General features: G+C 40.5%; 1 protein-coding gene across 1 annotated transcript in view; it reads right to left on the bottom strand.

Annotated features, from left to right (window-relative positions):
• The window catches only part of LOC110953195 (contactin-associated protein-like 4), a 180,053-nt gene that overhangs the window by 124,565 nt on the left and 33,458 nt on the right, over nt 1–22,030 (bottom strand). The window contains exon 2 of the mRNA XM_051952983.1: nt 9,518–9,628. Within this exon, the coding sequence (XP_051808943.1) occupies nt 9,518–9,628 (111 nt within the window). The remainder of the gene's footprint in view (nt 1–9,517; nt 9,629–22,030) is intronic.

Raw genomic sequence — 22,030 nt, 5'->3', positions numbered from 1 at the left:
GTGAAGGTGATGGAGGGGAGACTGTATTGTGGCAACTTCTGTTCCATCTAAGAGAATCTTCTCAAAAACAGGGCAGATACTCACCAAAAGAAGAAATTGTATCAGACCATCCAACCTCAGGCATGTGATTTTTGTGAATGCCAACCTGCACTGAGGACATTTATACTGTTTGGTGCTGTTTCTGCTCTGGTTCTGTTCTGGGGGTTTGTGTGCTGTGTTTTGTGAATTTGCTTTCTGTGCAAAAAAAGTTTGATTAAAATATTTAACAAAAGTAAGAATGCCTGCTTTTGTAACATCAAATGCACAAAATGAGGCAATTATGAGGCCTCTCATAAAATACTGAATGGAAAAGGGTTAATCAATATACAAATCATTCATATTTGGTAGGTTAGGCTAAAATATGAAGCTACAGATACTACTAAAGTAAGAGTCGTTTGGGAGCCGAAAGAGTCGGCTCTTCTTTGGGAGCTGTGCCAAAGTTTCTTTCTTCCTAATCACTAACAGGTTCCATAGGCTTCTGTTGGGTTGCATCTTATATGGGCTGCGGTTTACACGGGAATATTTAGTGTGTACATAAATTCGGCTGACAGGTTTGGTTTCCTAGTCTTATCATAGTTTGTACTAAAATCTGATTTAAACATCCTATTCACCTACTTTTAACATTTTATCAATATTAAAATGCCATAACATAGGCAGGTGGTTATGATGTTATACCTGATTGGTGTATATAGGAAAAGTATAACACACTGCGATCAAGCTTTACATGTAATATTGGAACTTTGAACACACACACGGACATAAATCAGTCCTTGATTAGTCGGCAGTCTGTGCACACAACCACAAAAAGGTTCCAATTAAAGTTAAATTGCACTTTTAAATCAAATTCATTTAGAAAATGATTACAGTGGCGCAATTATTCTTTTTAAAGCCTGTCTCCGGCATAATTGCGGCAGTATGACTGATAATTGTTGGTGTTGCCCGAGAAAAGAAAACGTTTAAAGACGCAGATTGCTATTAACATTTGGCAAGAAGACATAGCCAGTTAAATTGGTTCTCACTGATGAAAATGTGACTGCAGATGGAGGGAAACTAATGACTACAACACAAAACAGGCTGTGCAGAGGAAAAGGGGGGCAATTTAAAAGGAGATCACTTGAAACAAACAAAGACAGACGGGGGAGTTAGTAACGAAGTATGAAAAGTGGCTGAGGGAGAAGTGAGGGATGAACGGTGAGAATGACAAATCAAAATGAAGAGGGATCCTAAGCAGAGAGGTGTGGAACCCAAAATAGGGAGTGATTCATCCTGCAGGTTCTTGGTAAGAAAGACATTCATCTCCAATCAGCTTCTTGCCAGAGTGTTTCAGCCATTTCTGAGCCCTGATGCAAAAAATTGATGCGACTGCACAAAATATTGTGCCACGTTTCAAAAGAATCTGCAATGTATTAAAGGGAATGTGTCAGTTTCTCTGTGTATGCTTCACACCACATATAGGCTCATTCATCACTGCTGAGGGGAGGTCAGTGTGATAAAACTGCAACAGTTTGTGATCATTTTAGCTGCAGCGTTTGCCATCCAGCTCACTCAAAGAATCAACAAAGTCCAGCAAACTTTGACAAAGAAGCTGGTGTGTTTCTATTGGAGGACGTTATTGGAGTCAAATGAAGGAAACAGCAACTCTGGTTTAAAATAAGCAGCAGGAAAAACGACAGTGATAGTTGGGTATGTACGCGAAAGCAAGGGGTCTAAACATCTGGTTTTCCAAAATTTTAAACTACAAACCTTGCGTTCTGATGTTTGAGGATTGAAATTTGGTGTAATAAGTCACTACCTGATGTTTTTCCCATTGCATTAAAGAGTCATGTCTTATTTTCTTGAAAATGTGTAGGAGTCAAAAAATTTTGCCTCAGATCCAGCGACCAAGATCAAACAGCTGCTTTTTGACTTAGGACTTGTAGATTTACCATGTCCTGGAGGTCTGGTGATCCTTCCACAGAAGCAGAAAAATAATCAGTTCAAATAAGTATTTTCTAAGCTAAATTTTGATTTCTTCATCAATGCTAGTGTGGCAGCTGAAACTATTTTGTAAGTACACTCGGACGTATGTTGCCTTGGACAAAAGTGTCTGCTAAGTAAAATTGTAGTAGTTTGTAGCTGTATTTGGCAGTCATTTTAACAGACAAATTCTTGTGGAAAATGCTTTCCACTTGAAGCATGTTGAAATATGTAAGTTATATATATGAATTAATTTGTTTTTCTTTAAGAAGTTAAAATAAGACTTTAAGATCCTGATAAAATATCTATCTAGTGCCAAAATAAAGCTCTTTTGGTTGAGAGTTGTTTTTTTTTGCTGGATGTGATTTTCCACTCAAGATGTTGCAGAAAAACTCAGGGGTCCCTACGGACATTCCTCTCACAAGTTTCTCAGTTCGCAGTTGGAAGACCAGCGCTTTTCAACCATTTTGAGGATGACTGAGCGTTGTCAAGATTGGGTCAAGGGAATGCAACCAAGTCTGTTTCACTCTCCTCTGTGTAAGTGATTGTTGTGTAAGTCGTACTGCTTATCCTGAGGAATGAGAAATGACCCGCTCAACAGAGCAGAGAGTAGAGATGCAACAGACAGAGGCAAAATTACTACTAAGAACTAGCCTAGCCACGCTAGACAACCCATGGCAGCGAATTTAATTCTCTGCCAGGGTGGGTCTAGTTACCCTCGGTAAGTCTCGAGGTTGGATGCTCCTAAAACTGGCCAATGAATCACCATGAAGTGTAGAGTCAGAAGGCGGGCGTAACTAAGTGACAACAGAGGCGCGACGATTCTGACAGAAACAACCGGAAACAACCATAGAAACAAGGATAGACAAGAAGATGGCTGCGCACAATAAACAGTTATCTTTCGACTCAGCTTTGGCCACAGCCCTTAAAGATTTCTGTTAACATGTCTGTAATATACTTGAGCTTCACCCATTGACTGTATAAATAAGACTTCACCGAACTCCCGCATCCTCTGATTTCCGGCGCTCTAGGAACTACATCAGCCTATTCGTTGCGCTGATTGGTTGTATACCTACCCAATTGCTGCAGAGTGACAACCTTTTAGCCCGCCTCCCTCCCTGTCGAGAGTTCCTAGACCCTTGCGTCTTCAGATCTGGGTCTAGCACGGCTAGGCTAACTAAGAACCAGATTTAAAGTGAGATTATTAGTCAGGAGGACATGACTTATTTCATTTTACCTCATTTTAGTACTCTTACTGCAAATCTCTGGGGGTTACAACCCAATGATTTCCAATGGCTATAGAGTTTACAACACAGCTATGTGCTTTTCCTAATGTATTTTGCATAATTTATTAAATTCTTCTCTTTGAACTAGTAAATGATTGGTACTAAATAAACAGAGTCATTCACCTTAAGGGGGAGAATACTGAATATGATCAGCTACAACCATTTAAAGTCCCTCTGCAGTAGTTGACTAAATGCCTCAAAATGAAAATCTGTGAATCAAAGCAACAAATATACAAGTTGTTTTCACAAAAACAATCCTTTCCTGTCTTAAAATGGCTTAAATGTAAATCTGTGTTTACTCTTGAATGCACAGATCTACGTAGTCCTGAACTGGAAACTGTTTCTGAAGAATAATGATGTGGAAAGCTTTGTCCTGCAAGATGAATGTTTAGTTTCTTAGGCTTACTACCTATAAACCCTGACAGTCTGAATTAATGTTTTTGAGTCTTTTATTGATATGTTGCAGTTTCAGGTAGAAATACTCAGCCCTGGTGTTGACTGGATATTTCGCCAATGATTTGTCATCTGAAATATTAAAAAAACAAAAAACAAAACAGACATACTGATATTATTACGAGGTAAAAAAAAAAGATAATAAATCACTTAATTTTCACCAGAGGGGTCAGAATCCTTTAGCATCAGCTGTTTCCAATGCTGGTTAGGAGATTCATAACTTCATTTTATATGAGGCTGTACTATGAACTAAAAAACTAACATTTTGAGACCAAAAGCCCACATTTATTATTACATGCATTTATTTTGTCAGTGGTATTACGGAGCTCTGATAACTGTTCATTTAGTGAGTAAATGAACTGAAAGTGAATCTGTTCCTCTGAGAACAACTGGAGGAGGCAGAGTATTAGCAGCAGCGGGAGCAGTTGCAAATGAGACGGACGAGTTCATATGTTCATTGATTTCCTCAGCAAACAGCTGGGATTGCACTGGCTTTGCTGCGTTAATACAGCTGGGAAGGAAATGTGACGAGAGCTGGATCTGAAAAGTACAGCTGTGAAAAGACAGGTGAAGCTTTAATGCCATCTGTGGTATGATGGCCATTTATTACATCCCAACCACTAATCACTGCTCTAATTATAGTAGAATAAAAAGAAAGAACGTGTTATCATAATACAAGACCTGAGGCTCAAGGTGGTGAGTTTAAAGCAGCATTCTTGATATTTATTCATCGTCCTATACAGTCGTTGCAGTTGTGATGCTGTGGCCAACAGCTGCCTACAAAGACATCGAGCAGATATAAAGCCACCTTAGCATCAACTGGAGTCAGTTTTTGGCAACCTGGCAAATGTGTTTTGAGTCCTCTGTTCAGTGTTAAATCAGCTTTCCACTGATTTAAACATCCAATAAGTGCGATTGTTTAGGCTAATTTTGAGATCAAATGTAGTATGGCACCCCGTAAGGGATAAACAAGTCAGAAAAATGCCCAAAATATTCAGTGCTGGTAGCTACTTCAGTCTAAAGTCAGTAAAATAAGGTTCAGTCTGATTTTTGTTGGCAATTTCTACTTTGAAAATCCAGTCAGTGGAGTTTCTACAGACGTCTAAGGTGAAGTGAATGGTTTCCACCAACTCATTCTTTAGCTGCTAAATGCTCCACTATATTTACCAGCAAGTTGCTAACTTTCTCAATTTACCTGCCTAGAATCTATAAAGTGTATTTTTTTCTTTATGGAAAATGGCTGGAACGAAGTAGAGAGCAGTGAGTTGGGCAGAGGCCTGAATAGGCAGCCCGGTCTCACGGGGATTCGTGAAACTGTCACGTCAGTTTTTGTTTCGGTTTCGTGCGCACCAACACGATGTCGTCATGTTTTTCGTGCAGCTCACCACGAGCGAAACCCGCTGTGGTAATCACATCTGAAAGTGGTTTATACCGGCGGATTCATGACGATCTAAGCTGTCCATCGGCGTTTGCGGCCGCCGCCGCCGCCGCCATTGCGGCCGCCAGACATCCGGCCGCAGCGGCGGCCGCAGTGGCGGCCGCAGCGGCGGCCGCAGCGGCGGCCGCAAACGCCGATGGACAGCTTAAATCGTCATGAATCCGCCGGTATAAACCACTTCCAGATGTGATCTGGCCGCTGCAGTGGCCGGATGTCCGGCGGCCGCAGCAGCGGCCGCGGCGGCAGCCGCAAACGCCGATGGACAGCTTAGATCGTCATGAATCCGCCGAATTTGCATAGGAATTTAAAGAATGTCCGGCGGCCGCAGTGGCGGCCGCAGCGGCGGCCACCACTGGACAGCTTAGATCGTCATGAATCCGCCGGTATAAACCACTTTCAGATGTGATTACCACAGCGGGTTTCGCTCGTGGTGAGCGGTACGAAAAACATGACGACATCGTGTTGGTGCGCACGAAACCGAAACAAAAACTGACGTGACAGTTTCACGAATCCCCGTGAGACCGTGTCGTGTTGGTGCGCACGAAACCGAAACAAAAACTGACGTGACAGTTTCACGAATCCCCGTGAGACCGTGTTGGAATAGGAGGGTTAATAAGGACATTAACTCACCATTTAAAGAATCCCGAATGGAAATCTATGGCAGAAAATTGCTAAACGTGGCTGCTGTATGACACATGGTGACAATTCTTTGCTTTATTACAGCAGATAAGCAGAAAACATCCAGTATAGTAGAGGTATACCTGTGGGGAAAATACTTTTTAAATCATATTTTTGGGCAAAAATTGAAACACTTTTTAAGCGGCTTTTACTAGATTTGACTGGTGATGGCCATTGAAACTGCAGTTGTAACTCCTGTTAACCAGGAATAGATACCAGAATGCAGCCACATGGAAAGACCTGCTCTGGAAGAGCTTTGGGTCCCTTTGTGAGCACAAGCAAAAGGTTTCATCTCTCCATAAAAAAAATCTTTATAGTCTCTTCATTTGGAGTCATTCTAAAGTCATTTTATCTCATTGTGGTTGTTTTGTGCTTCTTCTGTTTCTAATTCATACCTGTGTGGTATTTTCCCTGGTATTATAGACATTTTGTGTGTCTTTATAATGATTTTGCATTTTATTTTTGTGGTTGTTTTCTCTTGTTTCATCTAAGGCCTCCTGACCTCTTTGGTCCTCTTAGGGATGTCCTCAATGAACCCATTCTTTAATCAATCCATGAAAGTTGCAGGTGGCAAAACCAACACAAAGGATGCTAAAATGTTAAAAGATAAAAGATGAGTTGAACTACAACTCTTGGTGTGAATTATCTCTGTCTCTTTGTCTCTTTTTCTTTAGTTTGAGCAACACCTTTCACAACAAATATGATTTTTTTGGTCCATTGTTACTGTGAAAATATTGAGTCGTGCAGCTTTAAGCATCATAACTGATTTTTTAAAAAAACTACTTCTGAAAGAGGCAGGAGCTAAAATCATTTCTGCTGAGAATATATCTACAATTTGCATAAAAATGTACACTTCTTCAATCCGCCTCATCCTGGTTCCAGTGTGCATTCATGCAAGTGCAGCCATAAAAACTCCAAACTGCCCTGATTACACTTTGCCCCCTGCAGACTCCATTTGCAAATCAGCCGAAAGTCAGTGACATCAGACCAGCAAAAACGAGAGCTACGGTGGAAAACAGGCATTTGACATCCATCAGTGGTGCAGGCAGCACAGTGTTTATGACATTAATAATAGTTTTGCTTATCCGAGGAAGTCATGACATGTGTGACCCAGCGAGCACGAAACTGAAGCAGGTAAACTGATTTCAGCCAATACTCAATCATTTACACCTGTGCTTTTCCTACTGTTATATAAAATCATCTACAATATACAAACAGATCCATATCAAGTGTATCTTGTGTATTTTTCTTAGATATTCTGTCCATGTTGAGCAATCATGTCACGTCCTTCTAAAAGATGCGAAACTTGCTAAACGTGAAGCAGCTTTTCGTTGTTGTTCATGTGTAAGCAAACAAAGACAGCACACTGGCAGACTGATAAATGTCTTCATGCTCGGCTTCCTTTACTTTCCCAGGTGGTAGAAATCATTCAGATCCAGATTAAACCTGTCTCACCCTCCCAGCTGATTCTGAGCTTTGATGTCAGGATAAAGCAGCGAAGCTTGTTCCCTGCAGAAAGCTCCACAACAAATCACATTCTTCGTTTTGTCAAAGCCTCACATCAGCATCCAACACAAGACTCCCTGCTGGGTTTCCATGCAGGACGAACAAACAGCATTCGCATTTATCCTCCTTGTACAAAGCCTCCAATACAAACTGCACCTATGGAGAATAAAGACGAGCAATTTTTGAAGGTTTTTCCTTTTTTTTTGTCTTGTCTTCCCAGAAATAATTCTGATCCTCTGTCTACTTCTAAACTAGCCACCGGTGACTTGTGTGTTTATCTGAGAGAATCCTATAAAAAAAAAATCTGTTTCAATGCTTTGTGCTTTGTGTCCTGAGGTTCACGAAAGTTTTTCATCCACTGAGCTCCACTGTAGCAGAGCAACTCCACAGCAATAAAGAAGCACAATTCCCCATTAACAAAGCAGCACACACTGAAAAACTGAGATAATTTGCATCAACCTTAATCCACATTTAGCTGCATTCTGTTTGAAGCTTTAGTAAAAAAAATCCCACTAGTTTTTCAGGCACACAAAATAAGAAAAATAAGAATCTTTCAACTACCTTTCAAAGTTTATAGGTTTAAAAGGAATTTTCATAACAATTCATACTGAATAACATAGAAGTGTGGGGGCATTCTGGTGGACAAGGCATATACAGTATAACATCCTCTGTTCAAATCTACCTTTTTTCTTCATTTTATAGCATGTCACACATATATTTAGGCCACTTCAGATACCACTGATCATTAAATGGAATGCAATGTTTGTCACCTTTGTGGAAAGAAGCAGAAGAGCATTTTGTACACGACTCTGATCAGATACATTAACTAGGCCTGTCTCTTTTTATTTCAAATTCAAAAATTTCATTCAAAGTGGGGGGAAATTTAACATTTAATAACATCCTCGAATTTAAATATTTACAGTTTATAAATGTTTAAAGTTTGAGGCCCAGCAGAGGTGGCTGCAGTCAGCTTGACATACTTACTGCATGCACTGTTGGTGGCAAGTAAAACCTGCTGATTGAATAATCACAGCATAGAAGCGCCTTCATCATAGGCTAACTTGACAACAAATATAAGCAGCTGCATTACAATCCGTGTACTTACCACAATATGAAACTTCTCCTGGACAATTTTTCACAAGTTTTTAGTGCTGTTTATATGTACCGCGGAGTTTGTGCTGTCGTTTAAGGTATTTAGTTGTTGTATGATATCAAGTCTAAAGGCTCCTCTAAGGACAGGCATTGCAAACCAGCTTTGGTCATAAATGCTAACCTTGCCAGCAAGTTGATTTCTCGCGATATTTGTGAGTTCACAAATCTCTCAAGAAAGCATCTTGCACCGCTCCCGCATTCACTGTTTGGACAGAGCCAAGTTGGCACGGGCCAATCACGCAGCAGTATTCATGCGTGGGGCGGGATATCCGGGTGTGAAGACGACAGCACTCTAGACGACACCAAGCGCCAGTAGATCAAAACAAACATAGCATTGGAGGACAACGATCGTGTAGATGCTGCTATTAAGTCAGTTTTAGCCGAATCTCGTATCGCTTCTTTGAAGGAAGAACAACGAGAGGCTCTTTGCGCATTTCTGGATGGTAAAGATGTTTGTGCTTTTTTACCTACGGGTTTCGGTAACAGTTTAATCTACCAATTGGCTCCGCTCGTTGTGAAGATCCCGCAATTGGCTAAAAACAAACCTGTCAGAGGCGGGACATACTGTTGCATTGTCCAATCCGTGCCTCTTTCCTCCAAACGGATTTACATGGAGCGGTCCCAAATTGATATTGTGGAGTACTATCAAATACTACACAATTATTAATCTGGCTATTGCCAGGTTACATAAATGCTGTGGTATAAAGCATTGCTTCAAGCTACATATTGCGCTTGTCCCTGTAAAAATCATCAGTAAATGCAGAGACAAGCAGACAGATGAACAGGGATTGTGTTTGAATCCATTTGGACTTGACTTTTTTAAAAAAGTGAGAGTCCTTTTACTACCTGTCGAAGCCTGCAAAGTCACAGCATCGGGTCATAAAGCACTACACTGTCTAATACATTGTCTAATGTTCCAGCTAAAAACACCACCAGAGCTAAGGTTCAACTCAATAAACACAGCATTTTGCACAATACAGTTCTATTGGGAGCAGAAACTTCTCCTCACCATCTCTCCTGTTGAGTTTGGCGAAGCCTGGTGCGTGGCTGCTGGACAGCTGGGAAGAGCTTCTGAAGGATGATGGCTGCAGATTGGACACCAGCGGGCTATCACATACCTCTGTCAACCAATGAGAAAGCAGAAAAAAAAACAGATATGGTTACAAATTCCAATAAAATGTTCAGAGAAAGCAGTCTTTTCTAAATTCAGCGGCTTCAAATAACTACAAAAAATAAAATGGGCATTTACAAAAATGCACAAAAATGATCCATATATGATGATGCTGCACACATGATGACCATTCTCTTGACCAGAAAGGGTTGTTCTTTTCAAAATGTTCAGTACTGCAGACAAAATGGAAATCAGAGAAATGGACTGTGCATGATGATCATGTTGTGTCCTATTTTGCAACTTTATGACTACGGTCAGATCACTGTAGCTCTGGTAGTATGCTCACTATAAAATGTATTCGGCACCTCTTTCACTGCTTTTCAACATTGAATCATGCTCAATATACTTTGGCCTTTGACAAGGATGAACAAATAAAATGACTCTTTCATGCCAAAGTGAACAGATTTCTACAAAGTAAAGTCAGTTAATTAAAAACATAAAAAAGGATATGAGCAACTGCACAAGTATTCACCCCATTCAGGTTAGTGTTAGTAGATGGACTTAATTACAGCACCTCAGTCAGCACTGCACGTTTCGACACTTCAGTTTTGCCCCTTTCTTGTATTCTTGTGTTCTGTATTCATTCTACCCTCTACCTTTACAAGCCTTCCAGGGCCTGCTGCTGAGAAACCGTCCACACATCATGATGCTGTCACCACCATGCTTCACGTCATGATGTTCCTGCCACCATGCTGCACATCATGATGCTGCCGCCACCATGCTTCACATCATGATGCTGTCACCACCATGCTTCACATCATGACGCTGCCGCCACCATGCTTCACATCATGATGCTGCCGCCACCATGCTTTGCAGTAGGGAGTATTGTTTAAAAGAGTGACTTTAAAAGGGGTGACCACTTATGCCATAAATTTCAATCACGTTATAATTGAAATTTATTTCTACAAATAAATTTCTATCAAGGTCCTAAGATAGTCCATTTAACATTTTATTTAACTCAACTTATAGACATCTGTTTTCACTTTGACTTGGAGTATTTAGTTTTTTTTATATATACATATATATAAATTCTTGCCAAAAAGCCAAATTAATACCATAATACCATTTACATTTATAGATGACAGAACTTCTAAAATGTTTTTTTTTTTAATTATTGAAATAATTTTTACATGCACCAAACTGTAGCTTTCTCTCTGAGGCATTGCTGGTGTATTTGTTGGCGTTTTTAGCTTGAAATAGTTTCAATTCGAGACAAACTGATAATTTAGAGAATCCATTCACTCGTGGTAATATTGGCAGCTGAAGTAACAGCAGCTTAAAGCTAACTTTGTGGTGACCAACTGTGAGATTTTCTGGCATTCCAAGTTGGAACTTTGTCCTGAAAAACTACCAAATGAGATTCTGATACACACGTTTTGAAAGCTGTCATTTTCATGCTCTAGTTCAGCTTTTCATTGATCTGATTCATGAATGGTGCAACACCTAATTCCTCCACATCAGCAGCCTGAAGATGCATCTTTAGTTGCAAAGCTGTTGCCTTCTAAACCCTGCAGTTTTAGAGAAATGTCTGAATGCTGCTTGAGATCCTTTGGCAAGTAAATGTTAGTAAACCCTAAATCAAAGCTAAAAACTAGAGAAAATCAAGCCTTTGGAGAACTCAGCTCTGGAATAACCTGCAAGAGGAGATCAGCTATGGTAGGTCTGTTTCCTCTTTCAGATGCTGAAACTTATCAGAAGTTATTATTTACTATTTTACAGCATTAGTCACAACATTCAGAAGCCTCTATCATATGCGCTTTCTAGATTAAACAATTCTTCAATTTTCTTCAATATAAATATCCTGAAGAATACCAGAGAGTTGAGAGATGAAAAATATTAATGGATTACACGGGGTATAATAGCTGAAGGTTACGAACAAGTAGAGATACATATGAAGGTTAGGTTGTCAGTGTTTCCTATCAGGCATTCACACAGAAAAGTTGCAGAAATCTGTGTTCAGATTAAAAATAAATTAGAGCAGCTTCACATTATTTAGCCTCAATTAAATGCTGCTCCGTGTGAAAGGACAAGCGGAGTCTTATTAGCTGAGAGTTTAATGTTGGATAAGTGAGAACAAGCATTTGACATTATGCTCCAGGCGCTCTGTGAAAAAAAAAATCTAAATCTTAAAAGAGGCTGAATAACAGAACCCAAAACTCTTCTGCAAAGTGAAAAACACTGCGGAGCGGTTCACAGAGCAGAGATCAACACTGACGATCTCACAATATCAGGCGCTGCTGGAGATGGATTATTCTCCGTCTCTTAGCCTGAATGAAAAACAGTTAGATTGTTCAAAACAACTGGAGGAAAGCTGCATTGTATCTGCAAATTATCACCTTTTCTGCACCAAAGAAACCTTGTTTTGCTTTCAGCTTGACCACTGTGCATTTTAGAGTTCATCCAGTCAGAGCACAAGGCATTTAGCACCAATAGATAACACACAGGCAAGCAAAAGGTCAAAAATAAAGAGTTCCTCAGGATAGCAGCCTGTCATTCCTATTGAATGTTACACATAAGTGGCCAAGTGAAGTCTATTCAGTCGGAAGCAGGTTTAATGTTCCCCAGGTGGAAACAGGTCTTTCAGCTGTAATGGCACCATATTTAGATGAATGAGCGGTGTAATAATGTTCAGTTGGATGAGTGAATGGCTTATTTCTGCCTCGACGGATAAATGAATACTGTAATCATGTCGTGTTGAGGAGATGAATGGCGTCCTGACTGACTCATTACAGGCTTGATACTGATGAAAATGAATCCGTGTTGTCAGAGGAAACCTTTACATGCTTCACACATTTGGTTTTTGGATGACTGGCTGCACTAGGAACATCGTATTGGTGGATGGTAGATGGAAGCGTCACGATGTGAAGCATGGTGGTGGCAGCATCATGATGTGAAGCATGGTGGTGGCTACTGTGCTATGTCCATGGAGGTGCAGGACTTTATATTGCAGTGAAAAATGAGCCAACAGTGGGTAAAAATGCAACAGAAGTAAACACACCCAGAAACTGCTTTAAGTTTCAAAGGTTTGAGCATGAGTTCCTGTTAATTAAGGCACCACAGCTGCAGGCATGTAGAAAAAATACAATAAATCATAAACACAAAGAATAGAAACAAACATATGTTTGATGAGATTGCGATCTGCACGGTGAAACTGCATCACACAGAGATTTGTCAACATAAGCTTCATTAATATTCACAGTTTTCCTCACAAGCAGCAGACTGTAAGCCTAAGCCAAACTAGCGCTGCCTCCATCAGAAGCCTCTCCGCTAATGGATGTTGTTCTCCACCGCTGAGACAAGAGCCAATTACTGTGATTCACGCTGCAGTCCGATCTGAGCCCACCACTCCGACAACAAGGCGTTAGCTTCGATTACTCTGTCAACATTGGAGCACTTCATCTCAACAGCACGAGTCTTCATCTGCCATCGTTTTTTGATAATTTTATTTGTTATAGAGGAATACCACTCTGCTAAAATGATTAAATGACACAGATTCAGAAACAACCATACATTCCTAATCTTCAGCGGTAATTCGTGAAAAGAACAACCACGTTTAGACGAACTGAGATAATACAATGAATTGAGATGAACAAGGGAATCAAATGCATATTTCTTAAATACTTCATCACATTTTGAAAATGATTTCTTTTCACAATCCCCCAGTAAATACCTAAATACAGTATTTGTCCTCACCTACATATGTGAGTATCTGCATGATGATTTAATTTGTCAGTGCCTCTCAAAGCTGTGTCAAAAAGAAGCAGCAGCATCCAGGCCTGCACCCACAATCGCTGTCTTTATAGATGGAAAATATGTGTGTGTGTGTGTGTGTGTGTGTGTGTGTGTGTGTGTGTGTGTGTGTGTGTGTGTGTGTGTGTGTGTGTGTGTGTGTGTGTGTGTGTGAGGAGGCTTGCAGTGTAACAATGTGTGCTTGGGTTTGGGACTTGAGGGAAAATTGTACAACAATGCATGAGCTGTTAGACAGCGTATATGTTCAACCAGATGTGCTCGAGTGAAAACATGTGCAGGACGTCTGCAGTGCAAGCAGCTGAATTGGACTTGGCTCAGAGAAAGATTACGGTTTGAGTACTGCAGCTTGGTGAACCACTGCAGGAGGAAATTTAGGCTTATAATTACTGCATCCTTGTTCTCCTCTCTTCCTCCTCATGAAAGCCTGAATGTTTGTCATTTCCTACAGATTCTCAGTCACCGTTTCTCATTACCACTTGTATTTTTATTGGACACAATTCACCAGTTAATCTATATCTTCAACTGTCTGTGGTTTAGTATTGATGCACTGTAAAATAAATAGATCATTTAAAAAAAAAGAAAATATATTTTATAGCTGATTATACATAGTAAACCAGAGTAATGTTACGGCCAAACTGTACAAATTGCCATATGTAAAAAAATAATAATAATAACAGAAATTTTTAATGTGCACTGTTTAGACAGTTTCGGCCTGTTTTGTTTGTTTGCGTTTGTATTGTCAATATGTAAATAGTTTTTTCTGCGATTTTACGAGACATATCTATTTAATAATATTAAAATGTAACTGTTTGTTTCTTAATATGCACATTTTTTCTGTGAAATAACAGCAAATATCTGTAAAATAAAAATAAAGAACTGCAGATGTAACTACATTTTTAAAGTGCAATTTACAGCCAAATACTGCAAACAACAAATTACTATTTGTACAGATTTCTGAAAGAACATTACATTTACAGTTTTGGTTAACATGTAAATTAAACCTTTATTATATGATTGTACAAGATAACATTTGCAAGTTTTCAGTCTTCCATCCTTAATATGCATATTTCTTTCTGTCGAATAGCAGCAAATATCTTTAAAATAACAGTGTTTTTCATACATTTAAATCCAGGCAATTTCTTTTTTTCCTTTGGTCATTATTAGTCAAATGTCGTCAAAGAACAAATTATGAGCTTCACAAAGTTTTGATTTAATTTTTTTAAATATATTCTTTACTGGTTGGGCCAGTTTTTGTAAGTAATGTTTAAATTGACACCTTTCCTCTGTGGCTTTGTTAGATATCTATAATTTAACAAAACAGGAAGAAACTGTAAAACATGTAAACAGGCAAATAAATTATGGTTAGAAGCTGATTAAAAACATTGTCGCATGGGTTGGTGAGACTGCATCAAACATTAAAATCGTGGGCTGTAAAGCAAAAACAATGGGCTGAAAGAAGCTATAATTCTTCGACTCTTCTACCCCTTTTCTTTTATCCAATCATCAAATCTAACACGGTGAAATAAAACTCCTAAGGTAATTGGCAATCTTTGATTTGGTATTGATACCATTTGTTTAATTAGACTCTATTACTTTGGGGGGGGGAAACTCCATCTGTCCTGCTAGTTGATGCCAAAAACATAATTTTTCACTTTTACAAACAAGCTCTTTAGTCACAGTAACAGGAATCTGCTTGATGTGAATATGAGTCTGTGAATATTTCTATCAATTTCCATTCTGTTCAGCTGGACAATAACCAGAAACCAGACAGCCTCGAGGTTAGCCTCAGTGACTCTGAGAAGTTTCTCTTTGATTCTGAAATTATCTGGTATTGACTGAAGTGTGGTCAGGACAGTTTGTTCCAGCAGTTATCATTAAACATTCTCCTGTACAGTACAGATATCCTACACTTTATAATCAAACACATGATAAGTTGTAGTTTGAAGGTTCATACATATTTAATTCCACTGTTCTAAAAGCTCCTCAACAATCATCAGAAGCCTCCAGCTCTGTGGTCGTCTGAAGCTCCTCTGATAGTCTTTATTCCTGCAGGCCTTGCCCTGACAGACACTTGTTACTGTGGGCGGTGGGCGAGCTCTCAGTGTGAAAAGCGGCTGAATTGCAGTCGTCTGAAGAGGTGAAATGAGAGGGACGGCTCTCCAACGCCGAGTGCCGTAATCCCTGCGGAGAAAATGTGTGGTGAGGTGACACTCAGCAGAGAGAGCGGCGGAGTTTAAAAACACTGGGCCACTTTTCTCCAGCGAAGCTTTGGCATTTAAGAAGCTGCGTCCCTGACAGTGTGACCAGTGGAGCACAAACACAGACAGCTCAGAGGAAAACGGAGCTAAATGTTGAATACCTGCTGGCCTCTGCAACCAATGAACCTCAACACTGACCCTGGCTGTGCTGGACGGAGAGCTTTCCTGAATATTAAACTGCTGCATCTTCCTCCAACACAAACCTCTTTTCTTTGTGCCGCTTCGCACTAAACACTTTTCTCCTGACAATTGCCTTTTTTTTTTTAGACATCCAGGAGTGAGAAGTTAAAGGTGTCAGAGCATTAAAACACTTAACAGCAGCGGGGAGAGCACATTTCTATCACATTAGAGGGCCCGTTATGGAGAATGACACTGGGGAAATCAGAGCTGTTTTGCTTTAAGATACGAGCCCCTCTGAGAAAGCACAGATAGATATTGAAGAGGAGGCGATTCAGGACGCAGAGGCAGAACTTTTAAGTCTATAAGAGGAAGTATAGGAGAAAATATGGATCTAATTCTGGCCAGAAAAGCTTTCTCTTTCTGCCTGAGGTGCTGATAATAAAAGTAGGAAAGTCCCGGCGTAATGCACAACTCAGGAAACCATTATGATGACACATGAGCGATGGGACAATACTTTTCATATCAATAAAATATCCACCCATCAAATCAAAGTTTAATCGTTTCTGGTACCTGAGGAGGATTTAGACGGCGTAAAAAAGGCAAACTTCCCTCCTGCAGCTCATCCATCCATCCGCAGTGTCACTTTTATCATCCGGGGTGAATAAACTGTGATTCTTACAGCAGTAAAAAGTCTCAAAAGATTGAGAAAAAATCTCTCGAGTGCTGAAACCTTGGCACTGTCAAGCACAATTAATCACCGCTGACATGACAGGCACACTAATACTTGGCACTGGAGAGACAGGGAGACTCATTCACCTGCATTGTCCACTTCTTTACTATTTTACAGAATAACAAAATGCCCACAGAGTCCGTGACAGAGCCGGAGACCCTGAATACCGATGAACTCCATCCATCACCTCAGCAAACAGAAGGTCCTGCACTTCAGAGCTCTATAAGCCCCACAAACCCAGAGTTCAGCGCTGCTCAGTCTGAGCCGAGCCGACTCGTTTAGCCGTTCAGAGCACGTCGCTGTAAGCAGGATAATGAGGCTCCGGCGATGGTTGTTTTTGCAGCGGAGCACTAACAATCATCCTCAAGCAGAAAATGTCAACGCTCATTCCACTAATCCGCACAACTTCTACTTCCAGTTTGACCCAAAGAGGCTGAGTCTGGGTGTAGTCTGGAAATAGTAAATAGTTTTGTTTTTGTTGTTGTTTTTTTTTTTGCATAAAACAAGCTTCTACTAACAGAAAAAAAATCACAACCTGGGTCTGTGCAGAGAGCAGGAGTGCCCGTCAATATGTAACTAGAAGGAGCAAATCCACATTTATAGCTGTTTAACCTGTTTAATTTCAGCTGTTGCTTCCCAGAAACCCAAGAAATTAGAGACGAAACTAGCGGTTGTTTTCATTGCCAAGTAAAGTTTTGCAAAGTAGTCAAAAAATTCCACTGAAAGCCCAGACTGATGTCATCAGATTTGTCCAATGAATAGTTCAGAATGCGAAGATAATCAATCTACAGTGATACAAAAGAGGATTATCAACAGTTTTTCTGACTTGAAAAATCACCTCTACAGTTAATTGATTAACAAATTTACTGAGTAAGCCATTAAACATTCCAGCTCTACGAGAAGTTATGACTTTAAAATATAAAGCAACACCTTAGCCTTCTTCTGGATATAACCTTTGTCTTGGGACTTCATCTTCTCAGTGGCCTCATCACAACAGATTCGAGACAGACTTCTCCAGATGTCAGTTTGCATCTGGACAAACAGCAATCCTTTAAATTTTCAGAGTGGTTGGTTGCTGCCCAGACGTTCTTGTTGTTTCCTGTAGTAAAGTTAATTTTGAAAACTGTAACACAGAGTGGAAGTAGAAGAGAAAACCCGCTGACATTACCAACCAGCGGCAGACGTATGCCCACAGAAAACGTCGGTGAGTCAGAAAAATCCAGACACAGAACATAACTCGTGTTATGAATATAAGATGTTATAAGGTGTAATGTTTCTCTTATTTTTTGTTCCTGGCATTCACAGTCATCCAGTCCAAAGGTTAACCTGGCAATAGCCAGATTAATAATTGTGTAGTATTTGATAGTACTCCACAATATCAATCTGGGACCGCTCCATGTAAATCCATTCGGAGGAAAGAGGCACGGATTGGACAATGCAACAGTATGTCCCGCCTCTGACAGGTTTGTTTTTAGCCAATCACGGGATCTTCACAACGAGCGGAGCCAATTGGTAGATTAAACTCTTACCAAAACCCGTAGGTAAAAAAGCACAAACATCTTTACCATCCAGAAATGCGCAAAGCGCCTCTCGTTGTTCTTCCTTCAAAGAAGCGATACGAGATTCAGCTAAAACTGACTTAATAGCAGCATCTACACGATCGTTGTCCTCCGTTGCCATGTTTGTTTTGATCTACTGGAGGTTGGTGTTGTCGTCACACCCGGATATCCCGCCCCACACACGAATACTGCTGCGTGATTGGCCCGAACCTACTTGGTGCTGTACAAAAAGTGAAGGCAGGAGCGGAGCAAGATGGTTTCTTGAGAGATTTGTGAACTCACAAATATCGCGAGAAATCAACTTGCTGGCAAGGTTATCCAAAGGTGACTGTGGTTTCAATGTGGCTCAATTCAAAATCACTGATAGCATTGTCATGACAATGTTAACTGTTGCCACATCAGTCTGTATGTAGGCTGCAGGTACAAGTCTGCCATTGGTTGCTCATTTCAAGTGCCTGTTTCCTTCCCTTTTGCTGTCTTTTGTTACAATTTAATTACCATCTTTTTAAAATTTAAAGTTTTGCAGAGGATTGGGATCGTGCAGTCGACCAGACCTGGGGATTGTCCATTTTAATCATATTGTGTTGAGTGCAAATGTTCCACCAGAACAACTCATAAAACTCTATTCTGAGGAAATACTGAAGCAGCATCCTTTACTTACCTCCACCCAAAACAACTGTGATTGGTTTAAAGAAACACAAACAAGCCAGAGCCTTTCTTTCCTCTACAGCAGAGTGATGGTGTGGTGCTGTCAGACCATTATGTGCCACAAAATGGGCTGACAAAGCGAGACTCCTGCCATGTTGGCGCTAACAATACACCAGAGAATTTGTCTGGTTTTAGACAATTTGTTCAACTAGTGTTGATGTAACATTTCTGAGACAACAATAATAATAGAGTCACAATAAAAAAACATCAGAGTTCAGGGGACACACTCATGCAAATAATTGCTGGGAAACATATCATTTCTTCTTCTAAGTTTAAATGTAATTTAACTGTCTTGACTGCCTTGAACTTGTTGCTTAGGCAGCATGTGAGGTCTGTTTGGTCACAGATGGTCATCAACCTCCTTTCATTCTCCCTATAGTTAACAGGCTTGTTAACAACAGTATATGCACTTTATCTAAAGACATATTTGTAGTATTGACTCTGCAAGCCATTAAACTCCTCTTTTCTGCAGGTCCAAATTTTTTGTCTCTTTTGTACTCAACATCTTTTTATCCCTCAAAAAGGAACAATGTCAAATTTGTGACCAAATATTTGCCAAAGTGGAAGATTTGCAGTGATTTCACTGAAATCTACATAACTGTGAGAGCTTAAATTGTTGGTGTGATCATGTGTGAACATTGTCTTAATGTGACGTTGATCATGTTAAAGAGAAGCCTCTCATTTTGCAATCTATTCCTATCAAGGTTTAAAAGAAGATTGCTATACAGAGTTAACGGTTCACCTAACTAAACGACAGGCAACCTTCACCGCTGTGGTTACTAGACTGGAAAATTGAGAAAAACAAAAATAATGATCTCATTAAGGAATCAGAGACAACAAGCAGCAGCCCTAAAGATGAACAGTCACCTACAAAATACAGTAATGCTTCTACACCCTTTTTCTCCTTCTCCATTTGCTTTACACACACACATGTTAGATTTATATTCTGGCCTTGATAGATAGAACAAGCTGATTAAAATGGATGAATTATTCAACAGGAGCCAGTATCTGTTCAAAAGCTGCCTGTGGCCCGACTTGTTAATTGATTAATTGAAATTCAGAGCAGTGTACTGCGCTAACTAATACCCTGAAGGTAAGGACATGGCAGGAGCGCTCCTCTCCTGGTTTAATTAGCATTGCTTTGACACATAATTAATAGCACAAGATGAGAAAATGTGATCAGGCTTCAGACCAGCATATGGCACCACCTACCTACTGTCCCACCTACAGTACAGCTGCAGATCCCTGTCAGGGAGTTAATGCAGTTTGTTCAGGCATAAAAACTGACACCACCAAGGGAATGATTTTGCATATTTTTGGGCTAAAAATCAAGTGATGCCGTCTACAAATATGTTGGTAAAAGAAGATTTGCATGGATTATCCATGCAAACACTGGACAACGTGCAAATTTTGACTGGAACTTTCTCTCTTATCAGGAAAGGCAAAGAAATAACACAAAATATGGATGAAAGGGCTGAAGCAGGAAGTGTAGACTTTTCTTAGAAAGTTGGAGGTGTATGAACTTCATGTGGAAGTGTGGCACAGCGCTGAAACCTGTCAGCTTCTTCCTCCAACCCTTCTTGGCCTGCAGCAAAGTCTCTCTTGTGCTTTGTTGCAGCAGTGCAGTCAGGTAGCCTGCAGCCTGAGAGCTTCACCAGCTGCACTACATCACAGTCATCAAGCCTGATTCAAAAGCTCCGTTCTACCAGAATGTTGACTCTCCTCATGCCATCAGTCACGCTTCCAGCCATCATCTGATCTTCTACAGTCCCGTCAGTAATTCTGTTTAAACTAACTCCTGTTTCCCCGAGTCCTCAGTTCTTTGGATGACTCAACCTCCTGCTTCCAGGCCTCCTTCCTCTTCATTCCCCCTCATCAACTAACTTTGGCTTCCAGCTCCTTGGATCCCTCCTCTCTGCCTGGCTCCCCTCTCCATTTCCCCCCTGCTCTGCTTGGCACAGCTTCAGTTCCACATTCCCAGCTACCAGCCTCGAGTTTTCTATCTCCAGCCCAAACCCGAGCTCTTGTTTTACTGCTGCCTTAGACCAAACTAAATCTGTTTACCAGCTCCTCTGCATGCAACATCTGTGTTTGCATTTGCCCGGCTGTGATCAAACTTGCATGAATACAAAAATAAATAAATAGTCCAATACGCAGCACAATGCTCCGGTTCTTCATTTGTTTCCCCACTTTGACCAGGAAATAACGCACAAGTTAAAAAATACATATCGAAATGTGAATGACAAGCAGTGATTTTTATCAAAAACAACTGACAACAGAACATTGCAACAACCTCCCTTGTGCTCCTGAAACAGCTCTGAACTATTGGGGCACTGATACACCTACAGGACACCTTGATTGGTCCATCAAGGTGTCCTGTAGTGTCTGGTACCATGATATTTAAAGGAAATCCTTTAGATCATGAGGGTTGCAGGTTGGGGCTTATTACAGCGGAACCTGTAGATGCTCAATCACATCGAGATCTGGGGATTTTGATGGACGGGTCAGTGCTTTGGCCTCTACTGTTTGTATTGGGGGTTGTATTTGCTTCCCAGAAATGTTAATATGACCAGATAAACCAGCATAAGGTCAACTTTTTTCCACCATTTGGAGAGGGTGTACATGTAGAAATGCATCTCTAAACAAGGAAAAGATTGTAAACTGTATATTAAATATGGATGGAGTAACCATGATGTCACTCACTGGTTTGCAGAGTATCATTCTAATGCTTTGAGTTTGACATTTGGGCCTCGCCGTCTTGATTTTTTTGAAACCGGACGTAATGACGACGCAATGCAGAATAAAATGTTCGTATATCCGGCTTTTAGGGTTGGCCCGAATAGTGGTTTCTGGTCTCCGGATATTCGGACGCTATTAAAGAATGTTCGTTCCGCCCAGGTGTAAACTAACCGTGACGTCACCCGTTGGTTTCAACACCGAGAAAATGAAGTCCAGATATTGCTACTTCCTGGTCACCATTTTGGATTGGGGCGGGGGGGTTGGGGTTGCAAATTTTGCACACTGCCTTCATTTTGTCTTCAGTTAAACTGAAGAATTCCCAAACAGTGGAGGTCTTCGGCATCTTGTCTTGTGTTTATGCAACGAAGTGAAGCGTGATGTCAGAGTTGGCAGCTACCCGGATATTCGGGTGGTGGTAACAACCACGAATGGATGAGCCGAGATGAGCCGAACACGGCGGGATGAGCCGAAATGGGCCGAAGGGAAG

Source organism: Acanthochromis polyacanthus, chromosome 9 (genome assembly GCF_021347895.1).
Source record: "Acanthochromis polyacanthus isolate Apoly-LR-REF ecotype Palm Island chromosome 9, KAUST_Apoly_ChrSc, whole genome shotgun sequence".
NCBI lineage: Eukaryota > Metazoa > Chordata > Actinopteri > Pomacentridae > Acanthochromis > Acanthochromis polyacanthus.
This window is presented reverse-complemented; position numbering and strand designations above follow the sequence as displayed.